The sequence below is a fragment of the Bubalus bubalis genome, chromosome 18 (genome assembly GCF_019923935.1).
Source record: "Bubalus bubalis isolate 160015118507 breed Murrah chromosome 18, NDDB_SH_1, whole genome shotgun sequence".
Taxonomy (NCBI): domain Eukaryota; kingdom Metazoa; phylum Chordata; class Mammalia; order Artiodactyla; family Bovidae; genus Bubalus; species Bubalus bubalis.
In genome coordinates, this window is record NC_059174.1 from 2,143,293 (window position 1) to 2,163,299 (window position 20,007).

Here is a 20,007-nt window from a genome sequence, read left to right on the forward strand (position 1 = left end):
GTGCTCCAGATCCTTTCATATCTTTTCTCCAGTTGGCACTGGGTTCAGATTTCTCCTGTGTGTGCGTTCGGTCCATTGCTGATGCCTGCTGTGCACAAAAACTCCGTAGTGTCCGCACTTGCATGGCACTTACCTTTCCCGCTCTTCACCCGGGCTGCCTGCAGCTCGCTGCCGCCCTGCGGTGGGGAACTTTCCGAACCATCTTCTGATGGGCCTGAAGGAGGATTTCTCAGGGAAACCTACCAGAAATGGGCTCACTTGGTCATAGAGCAGTGAACTTTATCCTATCATTTCTTCTAAAGATTCAAAAGAAGTGATTGTATCCCGCTTCTCTCCATTTTCTCTGCTAAGTGTTGAGAAAGTATGTTGCGTAGACTGCCCCAGCTTTTAGCCTGCCTCTGAAGCCTTGCTGTGATACCATCCAGAAAACGGAGGCAAAGGTTGGGGCTGTATTCTCTTGTGGATCGGTTTGAAGCATGAATTCCTTTACTCGGAATAATTGAGACTCATTCTGCTCCTTCTGTGTCCACGTGGAACACGATCCACGGTGCTGGGGATTGTCCCAGTGTCCCATTGTCCACGGCTTTTCTCGACCTCTGCCTGGAGGCATGAGCAGGCGGCCATCCAGCGGAGTCGCCAGCTTGAGTCGGTGCACGTTTGGCTTCTCCGTGCGTTTGGCTGCCCAGTGGCATGAGCTGGAATCGTGTGGTCAGCCCACAAAGTGGATATGGAGGACCTGAGTGCACAGAGCCTTTCAGGGTGGGCAGGTCGATACCTGGAGTGTTGAGCTGTATAAATCTTTGGAACACATGTTGAAATATTTATGAACAGACTTATCTGAAATTGACTTCAAGATAAACCAGGTGAGTGGGGTAAAGATCAGGTGACCGTGTAATTTATTGTCCAATCCTAGGCATGTTTTGAGACTGAACAAAGTGAAAGTAAAAGCCACTCAGTTGTGCCAGGCCAGAATCCTGGAGTGGGTGGCCATTCCCTTCTCCAGGGATCTTCCCAACCCAGGGATTGAATCCAAGTCTCCTGCGCTGCAGGCGGATACAAGGGGGCTAGTAATTCCATTAGGACATGAAGTTTAAACCGTGATTGTCTCCACACACCAAGACATGGCCACCCCAGGGGAAAAAGAGACTGACTTGATCTGAGTTAATCACTGCTGAAGCTGGGTGATGAGTGCCTGGGAGCTCATTACATCCTGTTTTTTTGTATGTCTGAAATTCTCCATAATAAGGCTTTGTAAAAGGAAATGTATCTATCAGACTATTGAAGCATTCAGAAGCTCCCCTGTCCAGGAAATGGCCCCTGGGTTCCTGGCGGCCCTCACCTTGGGGTAGAAGACCCAGGTCACCAGCTGCTGCTCTTCCACTGCCCCTGGGCACTGCCCCGAGGGGGCGAGGGGTGGGGCTCTGCCCGCCCTTGTTGCTCGAAGCAGTGGGAACTTGAGGGTGCTAGCTTAGCGAGGCTTGGTCTGGGGGCAGTGTGGGGGCAGGGCTGACCTTTTTCCTGCCCCCAGTGCTTTCAAGGCCTGCCCAGGTGGCAGCCAAAGCCCCACATCCGCTGCACACCGCAGTGCTGGTGGCAGGGCACCTGCAGCCTGTGCACACGCCCGTGTGATTACCACGCGCGCCCTCATGGGGACCACAGGCGTGGGCAGGAAGCAGCGTGACCGCAGTGGGTTCTAACCGACGTTCCGTCTCGCACACTGTGATCCCACGTGGCGCTCCCGTGGTGTGGCAGTTGCTGGAGCCCCAGGTGGCAGCAGGTGAACCTCTGCTGGGAACCGGCTCACAGTCTGACGTAGCCTCCCCTTGCTCTCTGTCCCCGGTTATACAGCTGGAGCCTTCTCACCCAGTTCCACAAAGTGCGGTGTTTGTTCACCCGACAGATGTTTTCAGGATCCCACCCTCTGCCACCCTCTGGGGACACAGCAGTAAAGGGGCCTCCAGGGAGCGTGCGGCATCGTGGGGGTGACGCAGGTGCAGAGGCCGTGAACGCTGACAGGGTGCATCTGGAGAGGGCTGGGTGTTGTAGGAGGGTGGTCTGAGACCATGTGAGGGAACGGACATCGTCAGGGAGAGGGTCCTTACGGGGACCGGAAAGCCAGTGGAGCCCCGCGGGACAGGAGCAGGAGGGTCGCTTTCTCAGACACCGCTGATGGTTGGAGAAGTGACTTGCAGATAACCGCCGCCTGGGAGTCGTTGGTAACCTTGGTGAGGGCAGTTTGGGGGTGTAGAGTAGCTCAGGAGGGAATGGAAGCAGGGGGAGTGAAGAGGCCCATTGCAGACAACTCTTTGCAGGTGCTATTCATGGTACGCGGGGCAGCTGCTCATTTACAGTGGTGGAAGTGGAACTGAGAGAGGATCGTGTTAGGGGATGCCTGGCCCACGTGCTGACTCAGTAGCGAGGGAAAGTGCATTTAATGGAACTTGTTGTAAAGACCCTGATTGTAAGGAAGAGCCCTGGAGAGCCTGGTTCCACGTGTTTGTAATCTTTCTCTTGCTATCCAAATAGTTCCGAACTTTGGGGTTTTAAACCCAAACCCTTCTGACAATCTAAATCTACAGATTCATACCCAAGAAAAACACTCCAATTATGTTGTTTAGGGAGGTTGATGGATCCTCTGACATCTGTTCCAGGAGCACCCAGGTCAAGAGGCTACACGTCACATACGTTCCCAACGCCATCAGTCCCTGAAGGCTCTGGAAATGGCAGGGAAAATGAGAGCCATATGGCCCTACTTCTCTCTTCTTCCCGAGCAGATCGTCAGTTCCTTGAGGGTCAAGACAATGTAACGTTTTGCCTTGTTTCTTACGCTTAGTGAGCTTAGTGACCGGAGTAAGAGCAACAGACTGCCTGCCTCCCTTGGCTGCTCCCCGCGTGAGTGTGGGGAGCGGCTGGCCGTGCAGTCCTCACTGACGCCGGAGACAGGACACCACGCTTCGGTAACTTCTTGTCAAGCCGGCAGCTCCCCTGTAACAAGTTGTTCCTTTTGGGAAATAGCCACAGCTCCTGTTATGTTTTGTGTTGGTTTCCTGTTACAGATGTAACAAATGATCACAACACAAATTTATTGCCTTACATTTTTGGAGGTTAAAATTCCTGAAATGACCAAGGTTTCACCAGGATTGCATTTCTTGTGGCGGTTCCAGAGAAGCCATTTCTTCGTCTTTTGGAGCTTCTGGAGGCCACCCGCTCTCCTTGGCTCATGGCGCCTTCCTTTGTCTTCAGAGCCTGCGGCTAGCATTTTCAAACATCTGTCTGACATCTGATTCCCTGGCTATCTCTTTTACCTTGTAAAGAATCTGTAACCATATTGGCCCCCCGCCCCCGCCCCAAATGATCCAGGATAGTCTTCCATTTTAAAATCCTTAATTTTTCACATCTGTAAGGCCCTTTTCTCCATACAAGATAATATTTACATAAAGTAACTGTACCACAATAAAAAGTATATTTTTATATAAAAACAGTAACATTTGCAGCTTCCAGAGGTTAGGGTGTGGACACCTTTTAGCGACTATTATTCTGCCAGCCAAACACTTCTATAGCTATTTACACATATGTTCTCATTCAGAGGCTCAGTTGGTAAAATTATTCCTGGTTTACAGGTGAGAAAATGGAAGCTCAGAGAGGTCAGGTGATTTCCCCTTGGCTCCAAAATGCGTGACTTGAGTGCTGGAATTCTGAGTCCTAACCACCTTGTTCCATTCTGCTTGGCTGCTCGTGTTTTAATTCTCATGTCTTCCATGGATTTCAGTTAGTGATATTTGTCAGTGTTTATGTTCCTGATACCAGTATTTGGGGAAGTTGATGTGCTGACTCAATGAAATAAGGAAATGTCAAAACCTATGTAATCGTGGTTATCACAGCAAAAGATCAAAGTGAAGAAAGAATTTAATTCCAGTTTGCGTGGCGTTCCCATTTCTCATCAGCATTCATGGGTAAGGTCCAATACAGGGAATGCTTAGTGGCTTAATATTTTGTCCACTGACATATACTTGATTTTCATGTTGCAGCATGTTACTAATATTTTGCTTGCCAGTCAGCCAGATCATGTATCATTAGGAGATCTCTGACTTTTTTAACCTTGGAACTACTATGAGGCAAGATGAGGCGGTGTTGCCATGTTCCTGCTACTACACGGGAGTCTCCCCCTTTACCCTCTGGGCTCCCCCACACCGACCTCTCCCGTTTTGTCTCCTAGACTCCAAGCCATCAGTACAGTGGCACACGTGACACATCTTGATAGGGGTCATTCGCTGTTTCAGGGATCTTAGAGTTGATGGCCCTTCCTGCCTGTGCTTTGTGTCTGGAGGGTCCCTGGGAAATCCTTTTTAACTCACTGGTCAGTACCTCGTAGCTCTTTAGGGTCCCCTCATCTCTTTCTCTGTGGTACTCAAAGCTGTGGATGACAGGAAATCAAGGACTGAAGCATGAAGGTCTTCTCTTGCCCTGACAGTTCTCTTTCACAGGATTGATCACTTCACTGCTCTTGAGCTCTCAAAACAACCTCTTTCTATTCTTTTGGCTTCTTCCTCTTTAGAAGCCATTTCAAAGCACAGTTGTGGCCGGCAGGATCGTGTCCGCCGAGTTCCTGCCTACATCTCCTTCTGTATTGGAGGTGCGGATGAGCAGCGGATCCCCTGCTGAGAAGGGGCCAGGTCTCTAGGCCCAGGCGAGACGCCAGCCAGCACTCATCCTTGCAGATAACCCAGCTCAGCCTGCCGTGTGGCCGCGTGGCAGGGCCCGACCGGAGCTAATGGTTTCTGTAGAGCATGTACAGCAGCGTGAGATCTGCATCCTGAGATGATACTGGGGGCTGTGGAGGGGGCTTCTGGCAGACCTCCAGGGACACGGCAGCCAGGGCTGTCAGCATGAGTAGATAGATGCAGGTCCCACAGTGCTAGGCAAATGGCATTTTTCAGAATGAGCGGTCACTCAGATGAGAGTGTCCTGTCCATTCGCCGGGTGAGTCAGATGCTGGCTGAACATGATCTCATGGTGTGTTTAGGCGTTTTCTTTCTTGTAAGTGAAAAATCTCTATCAGGCTTATGTGCATCGGGATGGACAGTGCCTTCAGAAACCCAGAAATAAACTCTTGGTCCTGCATGGGTTTTGTGCAGAAATTTCTATCTTTGTCCTTTTCTCTTTGTTAACTCTCCTTCTCTCCTCCAACTCCACCTTCTCTTTCTCTCTCTCTCTCACACACACACACACACCATTTTTTAAAAGTTACTTAAAAGTTGGAAATTTTATCAGTCAGGATCCCAGGACTTGGAAGAGTATGGGCTGACAATAGGGTGACTCCAAGTATAGTCCCATTTCTCTGGGAAAGTCAGCGGAGGGCACCTTTTACGTGTGAGGGTAGGCCTGCATGGCGCATGTCCTGCTCAGACAGTATCCCCCTCAGAATCGGAAGAAGTGAGGCTCGCATCTGCCGTCGCTGTGGAGGCAGTCCCCATATCTCTGGGGGTGGTAACTGCCTTTTCTGCCTAAAACCCAGATGTTACGTTCCCTTTGTCTCTTCTGAGGGAGGGGGCTCCTTGGCCCTGCTTGATGCAGTTGAGTTTATGAGGAGAAGCCTGAGCAGTCCTGCCTGTTCCACAGATGCACTGCGGCATTGCCCAGACTCCAGAAAGCCCCCTCTAACCACGGCTGTGGGTGCTGGGTCCGGAGGATGTGGGCCTGTGCTGTGTTGGGGCATGGAATGGAGGCGAGACCGCCATTGAGAGGAAAGCATGGTACTTGGCTGAGTAACTGGGCATTTCCCAGCCAGCCTTGTCTGTCTTATTGCCTAGCTTATAGATAAGCCTAATATCTAAGAATCTGAAGGAATTCTGCCTTGATCCTTTGGGTCCTGGGCCATCTTCCTCTTTGAACAGATGAGCTATCCTTTAATTAAGACATCTCCGTACTAAAAGCCAGATGTTCATCTGGAGACCACGTCCACTGAGTCATGATTGGCTGCCCCTGAGTTTGGCCCAGCATGCTAGCCATGCGATGAGGGGTTATCATTTGACAGTAATGTTTCCTGGTCAGTGGCTGGGGACTTGATCATTCTCACACGGAGCCTTTCATCCTTTTTGTATTTGTCCTTGCTCAGGCCCAGGTCATCAGACTGTCATGTCCCTTCTTGCTTCCCTCCACCCAGTAATCCTTCCAGGATAGTCCTTCCAGGGCCTCTTTATGGAAGAAATGGGTTAGAGGGTCAAGGGGAACGGGACCAGTTAGCAGCATAGCTCCTGCTCCTGGCAAATGCTTTTCCCGCTCTTCTCTTGGCTGGAGCGCTGGTGTCGGGCCCCACCTGGCAGGAGCGCAGCCGGGGCTTGCCGTGGCCGTGGGCGAGTTTGCAGTCACCAGGCACATGCCCACATGCACAGCCTGCAGCTCTTGCCCTTGTTCCCACGATAGGCACTCCAGTGAGCCTGTTCTCATTTTGCCAATGAACGGGATAGATGTACTGATTGGGATTCAGCCTGTGTATTTAAAAAGTATTTACGTATGTGTTTTTCATACATCCATTGATTGTAAGGCACATACATTTCACAATTTAACAACTAAACACAATTTAACTCTAAAATCGGGATGTGTCATATACTCACATGCCCAAATTACAACTGACAGCTTTTTTCTCTTTCTTGGAGGTTCATAATGGTGCCTCTTAAAATGATGGCAGAGGGGGAGACAAATCGAGAGAGTAGCATTGACATATATACACTGCTGTGTGTAAAACAGATAACGAGCCGAAGCCTGCTGTGCGGAACAGGGAACACAGCTCTGCTCTGTGGTGACCTAGAGAGGTGGGACCTTGGGGGATAGGAGAGAGGTTCTAGAGGGAGGGGACATGTGTAACCTTGTAGCTGATTCACGCTGTTGTACAGTAAAAACTGGAACAGCATTGTAAAGCAATTACACTCCACTTAAATTGATGGCATCTCAGAGTCCACAAAAATACATTACATAGGATCAGCTCATTTTTCACTTCTTTGCCCAAAGAATTTGTATATTTCCTCAAATAGGCAGATTTACTAGCAAGTCTCTGTATGTTCAAGTTGCACTAAGTGCAGCCAAGTAAAATGGCCACCTCATATTTCACATGACTGTGCTCTGCACAGAGCACTTGCATATCCACTGCTGGTTGGATTTTAGAACTATATGGGAAAGAAGGCAGGGTGCTATGCTATGCAGATATTACTGAGGAGCTTGTACAAGGCCACCCGGCTAGTGATAAAGGGAGCCTATTTCTTTTGACTCCTAATATAATTTTCTTTCTTCCAGACCAGTCAGCCTAGAATCCAGAAACAGCAAAAATACATGGGTATCTCTTCCTTGCTTAGAGTACAGAATGGAAGTCACTACTGAGAGAATCTTTATAGTAGGCAACAACTGGGAATCTAAACACCCACAGAAGAAGATAGCCAAGCACAGTATATTATTACTGTAGAATGCAGAGGCATTGAAAATGACACGTATGTGGACTGTTACTGATACAAAGAGAATGTATATTTAAAAGAGGGAAGTGTGGATATCTGGGCAGAGAGGCTTCTAATCGGAATGCATGTCTCATTGCTTTGATTCTGCTGCCAACCGTTGACCTCTTCCAGCAAGCAGGGGCAGGCAGGGCCTGGAGGAGTCATAAAGGCTGAACTCCTGAGCAGATGCTAAGACAGAGAAGTTATGGAAGAGGAGACAAGAGACCCACCTGGAAGATGGAACCAAGACACTTGACATACAAGTAGTAGGGGCACTCAAAGGAGAAAAAGGTAAAGGAAGGGGGTATCAGTGAGGACAGGCTAGAAGTAGGTTAAAATGTAATAGCAAACAGTCCATACGGTCAGTAGTTTAACTCAACAAGTTTATTTCCCCCCATGATGCAGTAGCCAGTATAGGTATGGGAGGAGGGGGTTTTGCTTGTTGTTATTCATGAACAAAAGGTGACAGAGGCTTTGAATCATGAACTATTAATAGCACTTAACGTTGGCTTGGAAGTGCGTATATCACTTCTCCTATTTTATTCACCAAAGCAAATCACAATCCCACTGTTAACTTCAGAGGGAGGCACATATGTTCCTACCATACAGCCGGAAGGAGGAAAGCTAGAAATATTTGGTAAACGGCATTCCTGACCTACCATGAAGGGAAAAAACTTAAGATACATCTAAGAGTATCCTAGTAATATTGCTTAACTCTTAGGATGGAAAGAAAAATCTTTCAAGCTTTCAGGCCAAAGGAACATACCAATTACAAAGGAAAAAGAATCACACTGGCATCAGATTTTCTATTTGCAACTCCAGGAAGCTAAAAAATGATAGAATTTTATCTGCAGACCACTGAGGAAGAAAGGAAGGCAACTCAAGAATCGTATACCCAGGCGAACGTTTATCTAACATGGTTCAGTTCAGTTCAGTTGCTCAGTCATGTCTGACTCTTTGCGACCCCATGGACTGCAGCACGCCAGGCCTCCCTGTCCATCACCAACTCTCAGAGCTTACTCAAACTCATGTCCATCAAGTCAGTGATGCCATCCAACCGTCTCATCCTTTGTTGTCCCCTTCTCCTGCCTTCAATCTTTCCCAGCATCAGGGTCTTTTCCCGTGAGTCAGTTCTTCACATCAGGTGGCCAAAGTATTGGAGTTTCAGCTTTAACATCAGTCCATCCAGTGAACATTCAGGACTGATTTCCTTTAGGATTGACTGGTTTGATCTCCTTGCAGTCCAAAGGACTCTCAAGAGTCTTCTCCAACACCACAGTTCAGAAGCATCAATTCTTCGGCACTCAGCTTTCTCTATAGTTCAACTCTCTCATCCATATGTGACTACTGGAAAAACCATAGTTTTGACTAGACAGACCTTTGTTGGCAAAGTAATGTCTCTGCTTTTTAATATGCTGTCTAGGTTGGTCATAGCTTTTCTTCCAAGGACCAAGTGTCTTTTAATTTCATGGCTGCAGTCACCATCTGCAGTGATTTTGGAGCCCAAAAAAAGTCTGTCACTGTTTCCATTGTTTCCCCATCTATTTGTCATGAAGTGATGAGACTGGATACCATGATCTTAGTTTTTTGAATGTTAAATTTTAAGCCAGCTTTTTCACTCTCCTCTTTCACTTTGATCAAGAGGCTCTTTAGTTCTTCTCTTTCTGCCATAAGGGTGATGTCATCTGCATATCTGAGGTTATTGATCTTTCTCCCAGCAGTCCTGATTCCAGCTTGTGCTTCATCCAGCCTGGCATTTCACATGATATACTCTGCATATAAGTTGAATAAGCAGGGTGACAGTATACAGCCTTGACATACTCCTTTTCCAATTTGGAACCAGTCTGTTGTTCCATGTCCAGTTTTAACTGTTGCTTCTTGACCTACGTACAGATTTCTCAGGAGACAGGTCAGGTGGTCTGGTATTCCCATCTCTTTCAGAATTTTCCACGGTTTGTTGTGATCTATACAGTCAGGTACTGGAAATCTTAGCCATAGCAATTAAGCAAGAAAAGAAATAAAACACATCCAGTCTCAGAAAGGAAAAAGCAAATTATCAAATGACACTTTTTCCAGCATTATATTATGAAAATTTTAAACATACATAAAATTTGAAAAGTTTAGCTTATATATCGTACTTTTTGATGCATTTTGTTTTAATGTAGACATTAGTACACCTCCCTCTAAATGCTTCATTCAGCCCGTCATTAACTACAGTTCAGTATTTGCCTACAGTTTTTTCTGGTTGAGGTGAAATGTACACCAGTGAAATCTCCTATCTTCAGCGTACGTTCACAGAATTCTGACAGATACACGTGTGTGTGTAACCTAAGCCCTCCCTGTGACATCCCCATGACACAGTATTTTCATCACCCCAAAAGCTTCTCTGAACCTTTTTCAATTAATCTCTGCCCCAACTGCTACCCACTAGAGACATCCACTGTTCTGATTTTTTCCACCGTAGATTAGCTTTCCCTGTTCTAGAACTTTGTATAATTCCTATTACAGGTGCTCTTTCACGCACTTCACTCAGCATGTTTTTAATAATCATCTGTGTTCCATGTATCAGTAGTTTATGCTGCTTATTGCTGAGTAGTGTTCTAATTGCATTCCATGATTATATCACAGTTTATCCATTCTATTGATGATCAGTTGGATTTTTTCAGAGATTTCTTACTAAGAATAAAGCTTTGATGAATATTCTGATACATATTCATATAGACATATGTTTTTGTTTCTTTTGGATAAATATTTAGACAGTAATTCTTGTGTTAGGAGGGCTCCTGTGATAAAGAATCTACCTGCCAACGCAGACGATGCAAGAGGCACTTGTTCGATCCCTGGTTCAGGAAGATCCCCTGGAGTAGGAAGTGGCAACCCACGCCAGTATTCATGCCAGGAAAATTCCATGGACAGAGGAGACTGGTGGGCTACAGTCCGTGGGGCCACAAAGAGTAGGATGTGATTAAGCAACTGCGCACAACAACCTCTTGGGTTAGGCTAAGTGTGTGTTTTGTCTTACAAAGAACTACCAGACCTTTTCCCAAAATGACTGTGTCTTCTTATGGTCCCTCCAAGAATATGAGAGTTCCAGTTGTTCCATATCCTCACCAACATTTGTTGTTGTCAGTCTTTTAAACTTGAACATTTGACATTCTAATAAAGAAATGTATTTGAGTTCTCCAGAGAAACCAAACCAATGGGATAGATATATATATATATTTCTGTTCCTCTGCCTTTTTATTCTCTGCAGGTCTTCCACAAATTGAATGATTCCAGCCCATACTGGGAAGGGCAATCTGCTTTACTCACTCTTCGAACTCAAATGTTAATCTCATTCAGAAACTCCCAGATATAATGTGTAACCAAATATCTGTGCACCCCATGACCCAGTAAACACAAAATTAACCAACACAACAGATAGGTTAAGTACATACACAGACAGACGCATTGGGTATTAAATTGATTTTAAGTATCTATCCTTGGGGCTGTCTCCTGATACTTGCTATGAGAATTCTGTTGACTCCTGGGACAGTAGGTGAGCCCCAGACTCTAGAACAAGAGGCTGAGTCCAGAAGAGGTGTGTCGAAAGAGGCAACAGTCAGAACTGGTGGGCCTTTCCCTAGTTCAGGATGTTCTGCAGGAGAGAATGGCCCAGACATCAACCACTGATAAACTGTGCATTGGTTTCCAGTTGTTTCTTTGATGGAGGGAGAGAGAGAGAGACAGTCAGTGTGTGTTAAGAATGTGATACTTACTCATGTGCTCTTGGGGACACATTTCTTCGGTATAGAAAAATAAGTCATCCAGCATTACCCTTTGGCCTTTCATTGTAATAAATCCCATTTAGTAGAATTCATGTAGTCAAGTCTCACTTAACAGGTATTAGGCACCACAAGAATGTGAGAGGGAGAAATCTGGCAGGACACCAGGCCCTGGCTGGTAGGGACAGAGTGGGGGGTGCTCCCTGCGCCCCTCCGTGGGAGGAATTCCTTCAGCCCCCACCAGGGTGGAGGGCCTGTCTGGCGTGGCTTCCTTTTCCCTGGCTGCTGCTTCTGCATCTTCTCCCTTTAGGTGATCCCAGAGACAGGCAGAACTGGGGCAGGGCTAAAATAGCGCATCAGCTTAGAGGGAGGGTCCGGAAGGGAACTGGGGCAACGTGAGAGCACGCGTTCTGCCTGTCCAAGAAATCAGGTCTTAAAGGAGAAGGTTGCAGTTTTGGAAAATGAGAAAAGCTTTCCTTTGTATTGCAAGATAAATGCTGTAGAGGCACGAGGGAGTTGTAACTTGAGCTGGTTTTCCCCATCTTTCCTCACTTGCTCTTCTGGTCAGATGGAAGCAGCTGGGTCAAGTCCAAGGGGCCCAGTTAACCCTGTCCCAGAAGACGCTGGACGTGTATGACCACGTGTGTGTTCCTGGGTCCCTCTTGGTTCTCTGCCAGGGAGCTCACTGACACCACCTCCCTTTAACCCAGGATAGCAGGGGGACAGCCCCATACCAGGTGCAGGCTTGTCCTGTCCCAGGAGCTCTGATCTTCAGTCCAGCGAGGATTCCCCCCACTCAGGCCAGACGCTTGTCGAACGACAGGAAGCAGCTGGGCTCTGGCCTTCACCTCTCTGTGTAACCCTGGGCTTATCTGATGGCAAGAGGAAGAAGGAAGACGGGGTCTCCGTTAGGATCTTCCTCTTGACTGGGGGGTGGAAGGGTCCTGTAACAGTGTTCATTCGGTGGAGCCCCCCAGCACAGGCCTGGGGTGGAGATGAGTCCCCTGCAGTGCTCTGTCCTGTGCCCCTGCCTCTGCCACAGCCTGGGGGGGCAGATAGGCTCGGGAGCCGCTGGCAGATGTGGCCGGCCAGCCTGAGCTAGCGGCGCCTCCTCCCTCCGGCAGACGAAGACACTATGCAGGCAGGGCCCTCCGAAGAGAGATTAGACAGGGGAAGGCAGCGGGCGCATGCTGTCTGCTCACCCCGCTTCCAGGGCTTGCTGGGCAGAGTCCTCAAGAGTCCCACCTGGAGCTTGCTTCCTCGTGAAGTACAAGAGAGCATCTCTTTCCCGAATTTCCTGAGTGCTGATGAGGTTGTATGAAGCTGACGGAAATCATGTCAGTTGCATGACTTCAGGGACCACTGTTTGATCTTGGCTTGCTGGGCTGATTTTAGTTCAGTTGGGACTTTTTTTTCAAAGTGGTATCAAAATTTCCTAGATTTTTTTTTTTAACCATCAGGTGGCTCAGAGAGATCATAGTGCAGGGGACAGGAGTTCATTCCCTGGTCAGGGAACTAAGACCCCACGTGCTGCAGCGGATCTAAGCCCAACTTCGGGGCAACTAGAGAAGCCCTTGCAGCAACGGAAACCCAGGGCAGTCAATAAAGATAAAAGAGGCATTTTAAAATCAGCCATTTCACGTGAAAAAGATCACAGTACTTGTCATCGTAGGGCTGTTGGTGCTGAGCCGTGACTGGACAGCTCCAAGCAGCGCCTGGGGCAGCAGAGCGCCGGTGTCCGTCCTGATCATGCGGACCTTTTGGGACGGGAGCTGGGGTCACTAGTCCCCCCACCCCCAGGCTGTCCGTATTTTACCTTTTGCTCTTCACTTTCCATTTAAAAGGTAGTTTGCAAACTCAGCATCTTACAACCAATGCTACAGGCTCAGTGCCAAGAGGAAAGCAGAACTCGGTCCTTCCATATTAATAGAACCCCCAGGGGAAAATAAAGTTATCTCTTGGTACAGTTTGTGGGATTATCCAGGACCATGGTTGCTTCAGGGGGCATTGCTGGGACGATGTGGAAGCCTTGAGGTGAATGTTTGAGGATACCTTGTGTGTGTGTGTGTGTGTGTGTGTGTGTGTGTGTATGTTTGTAGCGTTTCACATCCCTTTTGCCATGTGACCCTCCTGCACTGGTTGGCCTGTCCCACGGTCCCGGGAACACAGCGCTTGCTGGGAGGCGAGACTCCCTGGCTGTTGGGTTCCAGCCCTGGCCCTCTGGCTGCGTTACCTTGGGCAGGTGACCTACCCTGGTGTCCTCTTCTGCAAAATTGAGTTAACGTTAATGCTGACCCGCCTCATATTCCCAGCAAATGAGAAGACCTGTAAAGCTGCCCAGATCAGCGAAAATGCGGTTGATGATCACCTGCATGAGTGGGTGCCTTAGAGGTTAGGGACCTGGTGGGTACAGTTCCCTGTCGGCTGTACAGGAAGCGCCATTCACAGTGCTCCAGAGTCCTGTGCTCTGAAGAGAGGGGCCCAGCAGAGATGGCCATGGTCAGCCCCAGCACACTTCTGCATGACCTGCGGCCAGGGTGCCCCGCTGGTCCGTCTCCCCCATCCTTCACCGCCCCGCCCCTTCCCCGTTACGGCCAAGGTGCCCCGCTGGTCTGTCTCCCCCATCCCTCACCGCCCCCGCCGCCCCTTCCCTGTTACGGCCAAGGTGCCCCGCTGGTCCGTCTCCCCATCCCTCACCGCCCCCCCTTCCCCGTTACGCACTGCCTGACTTGCTGATGGTGTACCTTTGTTCAGCGTCATTTTAGCCTGCTTTCAGATTTCATATTTGATCCTCCAAAGGGAAGTAGATGTCTCTCTTTTTCAGATGAGGAACTGAGGTCCAGGGAGAGTAGATAACTTGCCAAGGTCTTGAAGCTGGAAAACCCGGGTCATCTTGGCCTTCCCCACTCACATGACAACATACCCTGAGGTTTTTTGTTTTTTTAGCCTTACACACACACACACAAACGCAGAGGTAGGTGATGGAAGTGGTACTGACCCTGCTTTCATTAGAATATAGGTCTCTCCTACTATAGTGGCGCTTCCTCCAAGACCTAGTATTTCCCAGCCCACCTCTTTTTGAAAACCCTGTTCTGAGGTGTGTTTCCCAACACCACCAAGCAATTAACTTAATTCTGAGGGTATCTACCTGGAGATGGCATCCGATCCCACAGGCTCAGCCCCCCAGGATGGCCCCCACTTCCAAGGCCAGTCACAAGCCCAGGTTGTCACCTCCGCTTCTGTCCAGCTGCCTGTTAATTGAAGGTTCCCATGCCCCCTTCCTCTCCCAGACCTCAGAAACATTTCACTCACTAGACCAACGGTTTATTTTGCCAAGATGTAACTCAGGAACAGCCCAGGGAGAGAGGTGCACAGGGTCAGGTCGGGGGAAGGAACGCAGAGCCACACTGGCTCCAGGCACACCGCTCTCCTCAGACCTCCAGGCAGAGAGCTCTCAGACCCTCTCCTTGGGGGTTTAATGGGGACTTCATCACATAGGCATGATCGATTAAATCCCTGGTGACTGGTCCAGCCTCTAGGTCAGGGGTGGGGCTGGAAGTTCCAGTCTTCTAATCACATGGTTGGTTCTCTTGGCAACTGGACCCCATCCTTAGGTTATCATCTAGGGACTTTCCAAAAGTCGCCTTATGTACATAGACTGTGGTGTAGTTCAAAGGGGATGGTTATGAATAAACAGCCCTTTAACTCTTTCACCTTTGGTTCTGGAGCTGTTTCAGGAAGTGATGACAAAAGACCAGATGCTGTTGGCCTTTCGTTAGTGGATTCCAAGGGTTTTAGTTTAGGTCTGTGCCAGAAACAGGACAAAGGCCAAACGTATACTTCTGATTAGAAATCACAGTATCACACCCACAGTCAACTCTTTTTTCTCCAATGGCGAGGACTTTAGGTTGGGAGCTAAGAAATCTGATTCTGGTCTCAGCTCAGCCCCTCAGTTGTTTGGCTGTTGGCCTCCCAGGGTCTCTTTCTTTATCTGTACCATGAGAGGATCGGCCTAAACCTGTGAATCTCAGCTTGTTTTTTCCTAGGACATAAATGTCCAGTGACGTTTCCTCCTAGACCTTTCTTGCAGGGTGTCCCTTTTTCGCAGCATCGTAGCTGTAACTTGACCCTTCTCCTGTGCTCAGGGAATCACGGTGGGGTGCAAAGGTTTGAATGATGCCATTGTAACAACCATGACTGTTCTAAGTAATCAGAGATGTGAGTAATGTACAAGGTGAAGGGCTTTTCTTTAGTGAGAAGTCACTTTACCAATCTGAGGACCTGTCAGGTCCATCCTGGGCTCCCCTCAGCCCTGCGCCCTCAGCCTGCAGGCAGAGTCCTAACTTGGCCAGTTTAAAGTGAAAGCATCTTGTAGTCACTTGAAGTGTTGCAGAACTTTGGTCTTTTGAGTGAGAAAGAAGGGTGAACAACTGCTCTCTCGGTGGCTGGTCATTCTGTGGAATGTTATTGAGTACGAGTATTGGTGAATTTGTAGGACACAGGCCTGAGGCAGATTCAGGGAGACAGAAGGACGAGGTTAGAAGAGCATTCTCACTGTGCCAGACTCACCTGTGCTGGGACGCGGGGTGGACCCTCCCCTCTCATGTTTCTTTTCTGTGTTCTGGTTTTCTCTTTGATGGATTCACAACCACCCAGAGATCAGAAAATACAGCCCTTTCTCAGAGCTCAGCCAGATCCTTGAGATGGCAGCACTTCCAGGACCAGCGCACACAGACGCTGAGTGTCTCTGAGGAAAGGGGCTGGGGGGGTGGGGTCGGTGCCGCAGAGTCTGAGGTCCGCTTTGCCCGGAGCAGGCCGGACTGTGGGTGTTCTGTCTGGTTCTGGAGCTCAGAGCCCTGTCCCTGAAGAGAGGTGGGTTCGGAGAAGACTTCATGCCACGGGTTTGTGCCCTGCCCGGGAGCCGGCCCGCTTCCTGTCTCAGCACCGCCAGCTGTCCAGGTCAGGTGCTGCCCCGCAGAGTGAGTGAGCCCCCTCGGGAAGGACGCTGGGGAAGCTGTGAGCTCCTCTCTGCCTTGAACCCTCTCCTCATGGTAGATACTGCTCCTGCGTCCAGTGAAACTGTGTGGACATTTAGGCTGAAAATCAACAGAAGGGTCAAATCTTCACAACAGTGTTTAGACGTCCTGTATTTGACCTGGAAACTCCAGACTGGGAAAGTAGGGATTATGGTTGCATAAGGGAGACACTGTGGTGTTTAAAATTTGATGTGGACAAATAAATAGATGACTTTTCGGTCTTTTTAGTAGAATGAAAGTGAAGTAATCTATTTGAAAACAGTAGGGTTTTTTTTTTTTTTTTTTGCTCCACTGTGCAGCCTGTGGGATCTTAGTTCCCTGACCAGGGATCAAACCTGGGAAAGCAGAGTCCTAACCACTGGACCACCAGGGAATTTCCCATTTGTTTTGTTTTTAAGTATTTTTTATTTGGCTGCACCAAGTCTTCATTGAGGCATGTGGGATCTTTATTTTCAGCATGCAAGATCTAGTTCCCAGACCCAGAGATGGAATCCAGGTCCCCTGCATTGGGAGCACAAGAGTCTTAGCCGCCGGAGCATCAGGGAGGGAGTTCCCCCTTTGAAAAGTAATTTTAATAAAAGTAAAATGGGGAAAATTGGAAAGATTTGTATTTATCTGTAAAAATCTGTACTCATCTGTAAAAATCGGTCAGAAGATAATTTATAAAAAAGCGATCAATGCATAATGGAGTTCAGCTCAAAAGGTTCTCCGACAAAATATCCAGCGCTGATACAGTTTGATGAAACTCCCCAGGTGTGTGATGAGTAAACTTCCTGGAGAATAAAACAGCAGGGTCAGTCGCCTGCGGTTGTGAAACAGCTGTCACTCTTGGAAGCATGTGGCCAAGGCATGTGCGGCATTCGGGAGTGCTGTGCAGGGCCACCCCGCTGCACGCACACTCTCCAAGGACAGCTGCGGGGGCCGCGGGAGGGAAGGTGCTCTTGCTGAGGGGCGGAGGTGCCCACACCTGTAGGGGTTCCTTCCCCAGGTGATCCAGCTAAGTGGTTTGAGGGCCGGAGGCTGAAGGATGTTAGCTCTTTGTTATTCAAAGACAGTCTGTTCAGTCACCTTGATTCGCTCAATGACTCCCTGTCCCCACTGCCCACTAGACCCCCCTTGGGAAAGGATCTGAATGCAAAGAAAACTCAAGTCGGGTGCCAGAGATGGCTGATAGGCTTCGGCAAGGGGCATGACAAGGGTGTTCCCTTTAGTTCAGTTGCTCAGTCGTGTCCAACTCTTTGCAACCCCATGAGCCGCAGCACGCCAGGCCTCCCTGTCCATCACCAACTCCCGGAGCCCACCCAAATCCATGTCCATCGAGTCGGTGATGCCATCCAACCATCTCATCCTCTGTCGTCCCCTTCTCCTCCCACCTTCAATCTTTCCCAGCATCAGGGTCTTTTTAAATGAGTCAGCTCTTCGCATGAGGTGGCCAAAGTATTGGATTTTCAGCTTCAGCATCAGTCCTTCCAACGAACACCCAGGACTGATCTCCTGATGGACTGGTTGGATCTCCTTGCAGTCCAAGCGACTCTCAAGAGTCTTCTCCAACACCACAGTTCAAAAAGCATTGATTCTTCAGCGCTCAGCTTTCTTTATGGTCTGACTCTCACATCCATACATGACCACTGGAAAAACCATAGCCTTGACTAGACAGACCTTTGTCGGCAAAGTAATGTCTCTGCTAAGGGTGAGTCTCCGTGAAAAAAGTGGGAGTTGGAGGCTATAACAAAGAAACGAAATGCTGGTTGCCTTAATGCAGAAGTCAGTTTGGGATGTATCTAGACTGTCATTCTCTGTGTTGATTCTAAGCCCACATGGCCAGAGTCACACAAGAGTTTGCACCTTTATTATGGATATGCTTGATTTGGGGAAACAAAACATTTCATTCTGTTCTCTCCTTTCAGGTTTCAAGTGCCCCATTTGCTCCAAGTCCGTGGCTTCTGATGAGATGGAAATGCACTTTATAATGTGTCTGAGCAAACCTCGTCTCTCCTACAACGGTGAGGGCTTGGCTGGGGCAGGAGGCGGGGGTGGCTTCTGGGCAGCTTCTGCACCCTGCCTCCGAGCGGGAAGGGCAAGGGGAGCGGGGCAGGGCGGGAGTCCCTCAGGAGGCTAGTGCGCCCCGTCCTTCCTGCTACCCGCTTAGCTCCTCTAGCGTCTGGTCGGGAGACAGGCCTTGGTCACACACAGCTGACAGCTGAGGGTCTGCGGGAGCACCAGCTCTCTGTGGGGAAGGGGAGTCCCGGCCAAGCTTTGCACAACCGGCTTAAGCCTGACTGTCCAGGGCAGAACAGATGTGATGTGTGGACACCTTTGGGGACTAAGAACTGACCCGCCACCTTGGGGCTGAGCATGAGTACATCGGGGGACTCCATGAAACCCCAGTCCCCCGCCACGACACCCCGTGGACAAAGTGAAAGTGAACACCTGCCTAGCGTGCTGTGCAAAGACGTGCGTGCGTGCTCGGTCGCTTCAGTCATGTCCCACTCTTCGGGACCCCACAGACTGTAGCCCACCAGGCTCTGTCCACGGGCTGCCGTTTCCTCGGGATCAAGCCCCAGTACCTTGCTTTGGCACGGGTGTGCCGTGTTGCCCTCGGTGTCCTCCTGGCCTCACTCAGCCACACTCAGACTGAATCCCCTCAGAGGGAGCAGAGGTTAGCCAGCCAGCCGGAGGCCTGGCTGTGACTGTTCTTGGTCTGTTCCCATTTTCTGCCTCCTTTAGTTGAAAAGCCTTCCCTGGTGGCTCAGGCAGACGGTAAAGTACCCATCTGCGATGTGGCAGACATGGGTTCGATCCCTGGGTTGGGAACATCCCCTGGAGAAGGGGGAACAGTATTCTTTCCTGGAGAATTCTATGGACAGAGGAATCTGGTGGGCTACCGCCCATGGGGTTGCAAAGAGTTAGACACGATGGAGTGACTTTCACTTGGGAGCTTCCCTGGTGGCTCAGATGGTAAAGAATCTGCCTGCAATGTGGGAGACCCGGGTTCGATCCCTGCGTTGGGAAGAGGAGGAGGAAATGGCAACCCACTCCAGGATTTTTGCCTGGAGAATCCCATGGACAGTGGAGCCCGATGGGCTACAGTCCATGGAGTCACAAAGAGTCAGACACGGTTGAGTGACTGACGTACACACAGTTGAAAAGCCATCTCTTTGGGGGCAGGGGAGGGGAGGGTGTGCTTGAGAGAATGGGTGTGTGAATGTGAACAGGAGGCCCTCTTCTGTAAAAGCCAGGCCTTAATCACCCAAGGCAAAGAGCAGCATGTTGCTTCTGGTGCCATCAGTGGAATTTGTCTTAAGGCGAAGAAGGTGCCTCGCCCCACTGCCGCACGGTTAGCACAGGCGGGCTTTGTCTAAGGACACCTAAACCTTCCAGGTATGAGGAAGGCATTTGCCACTGGGGTCTGTATATGGAGTGCGAGTCTCCAGGGCTGCTCTGGGGCCTGTTCTGAGATACACACAGGCCTTTTGGGGCCTTAAGCCAAAATCCCAATTCGGACCTCTAGGCTGTATTTTACTGATGACTTCTTATCATCCTACTCTGTCTTTTCTACCAAAAAAGGAAAAAAAGAAGAGATTTAAGGCATTTGTGAGGTATAAAACTCTCAATCTTTCTGGGAAGGGGATGATCTGAGACTTTCTTAGTGGGTATGTGCTGTTTTCTTATGAAGATTGACTGAAATTCCTGGTCACTCCGGGGAGATTCCCCATCTACACA

General features: G+C 49.2%; 1 protein-coding gene across 3 annotated transcripts in view; it reads left to right on the top strand.

Annotated features, from left to right (window-relative positions):
* Positions 1-20,007, top strand: part of ZNRF1 (zinc and ring finger 1) — an 86,019-nt gene that overhangs the window by 57,053 nt on the left and 8,959 nt on the right. For all 3 annotated transcript variants that reach the window (XM_044931142.2, XM_044931141.2, XM_006063326.4), the window contains exon 2: positions 18,192-18,287. In XM_044931142.2, coding sequence (XP_044787077.1) covers positions 18,192-18,287 — 96 coding nt within the window. The remainder of the gene's footprint in view (positions 1-18,191; positions 18,288-20,007) is intronic.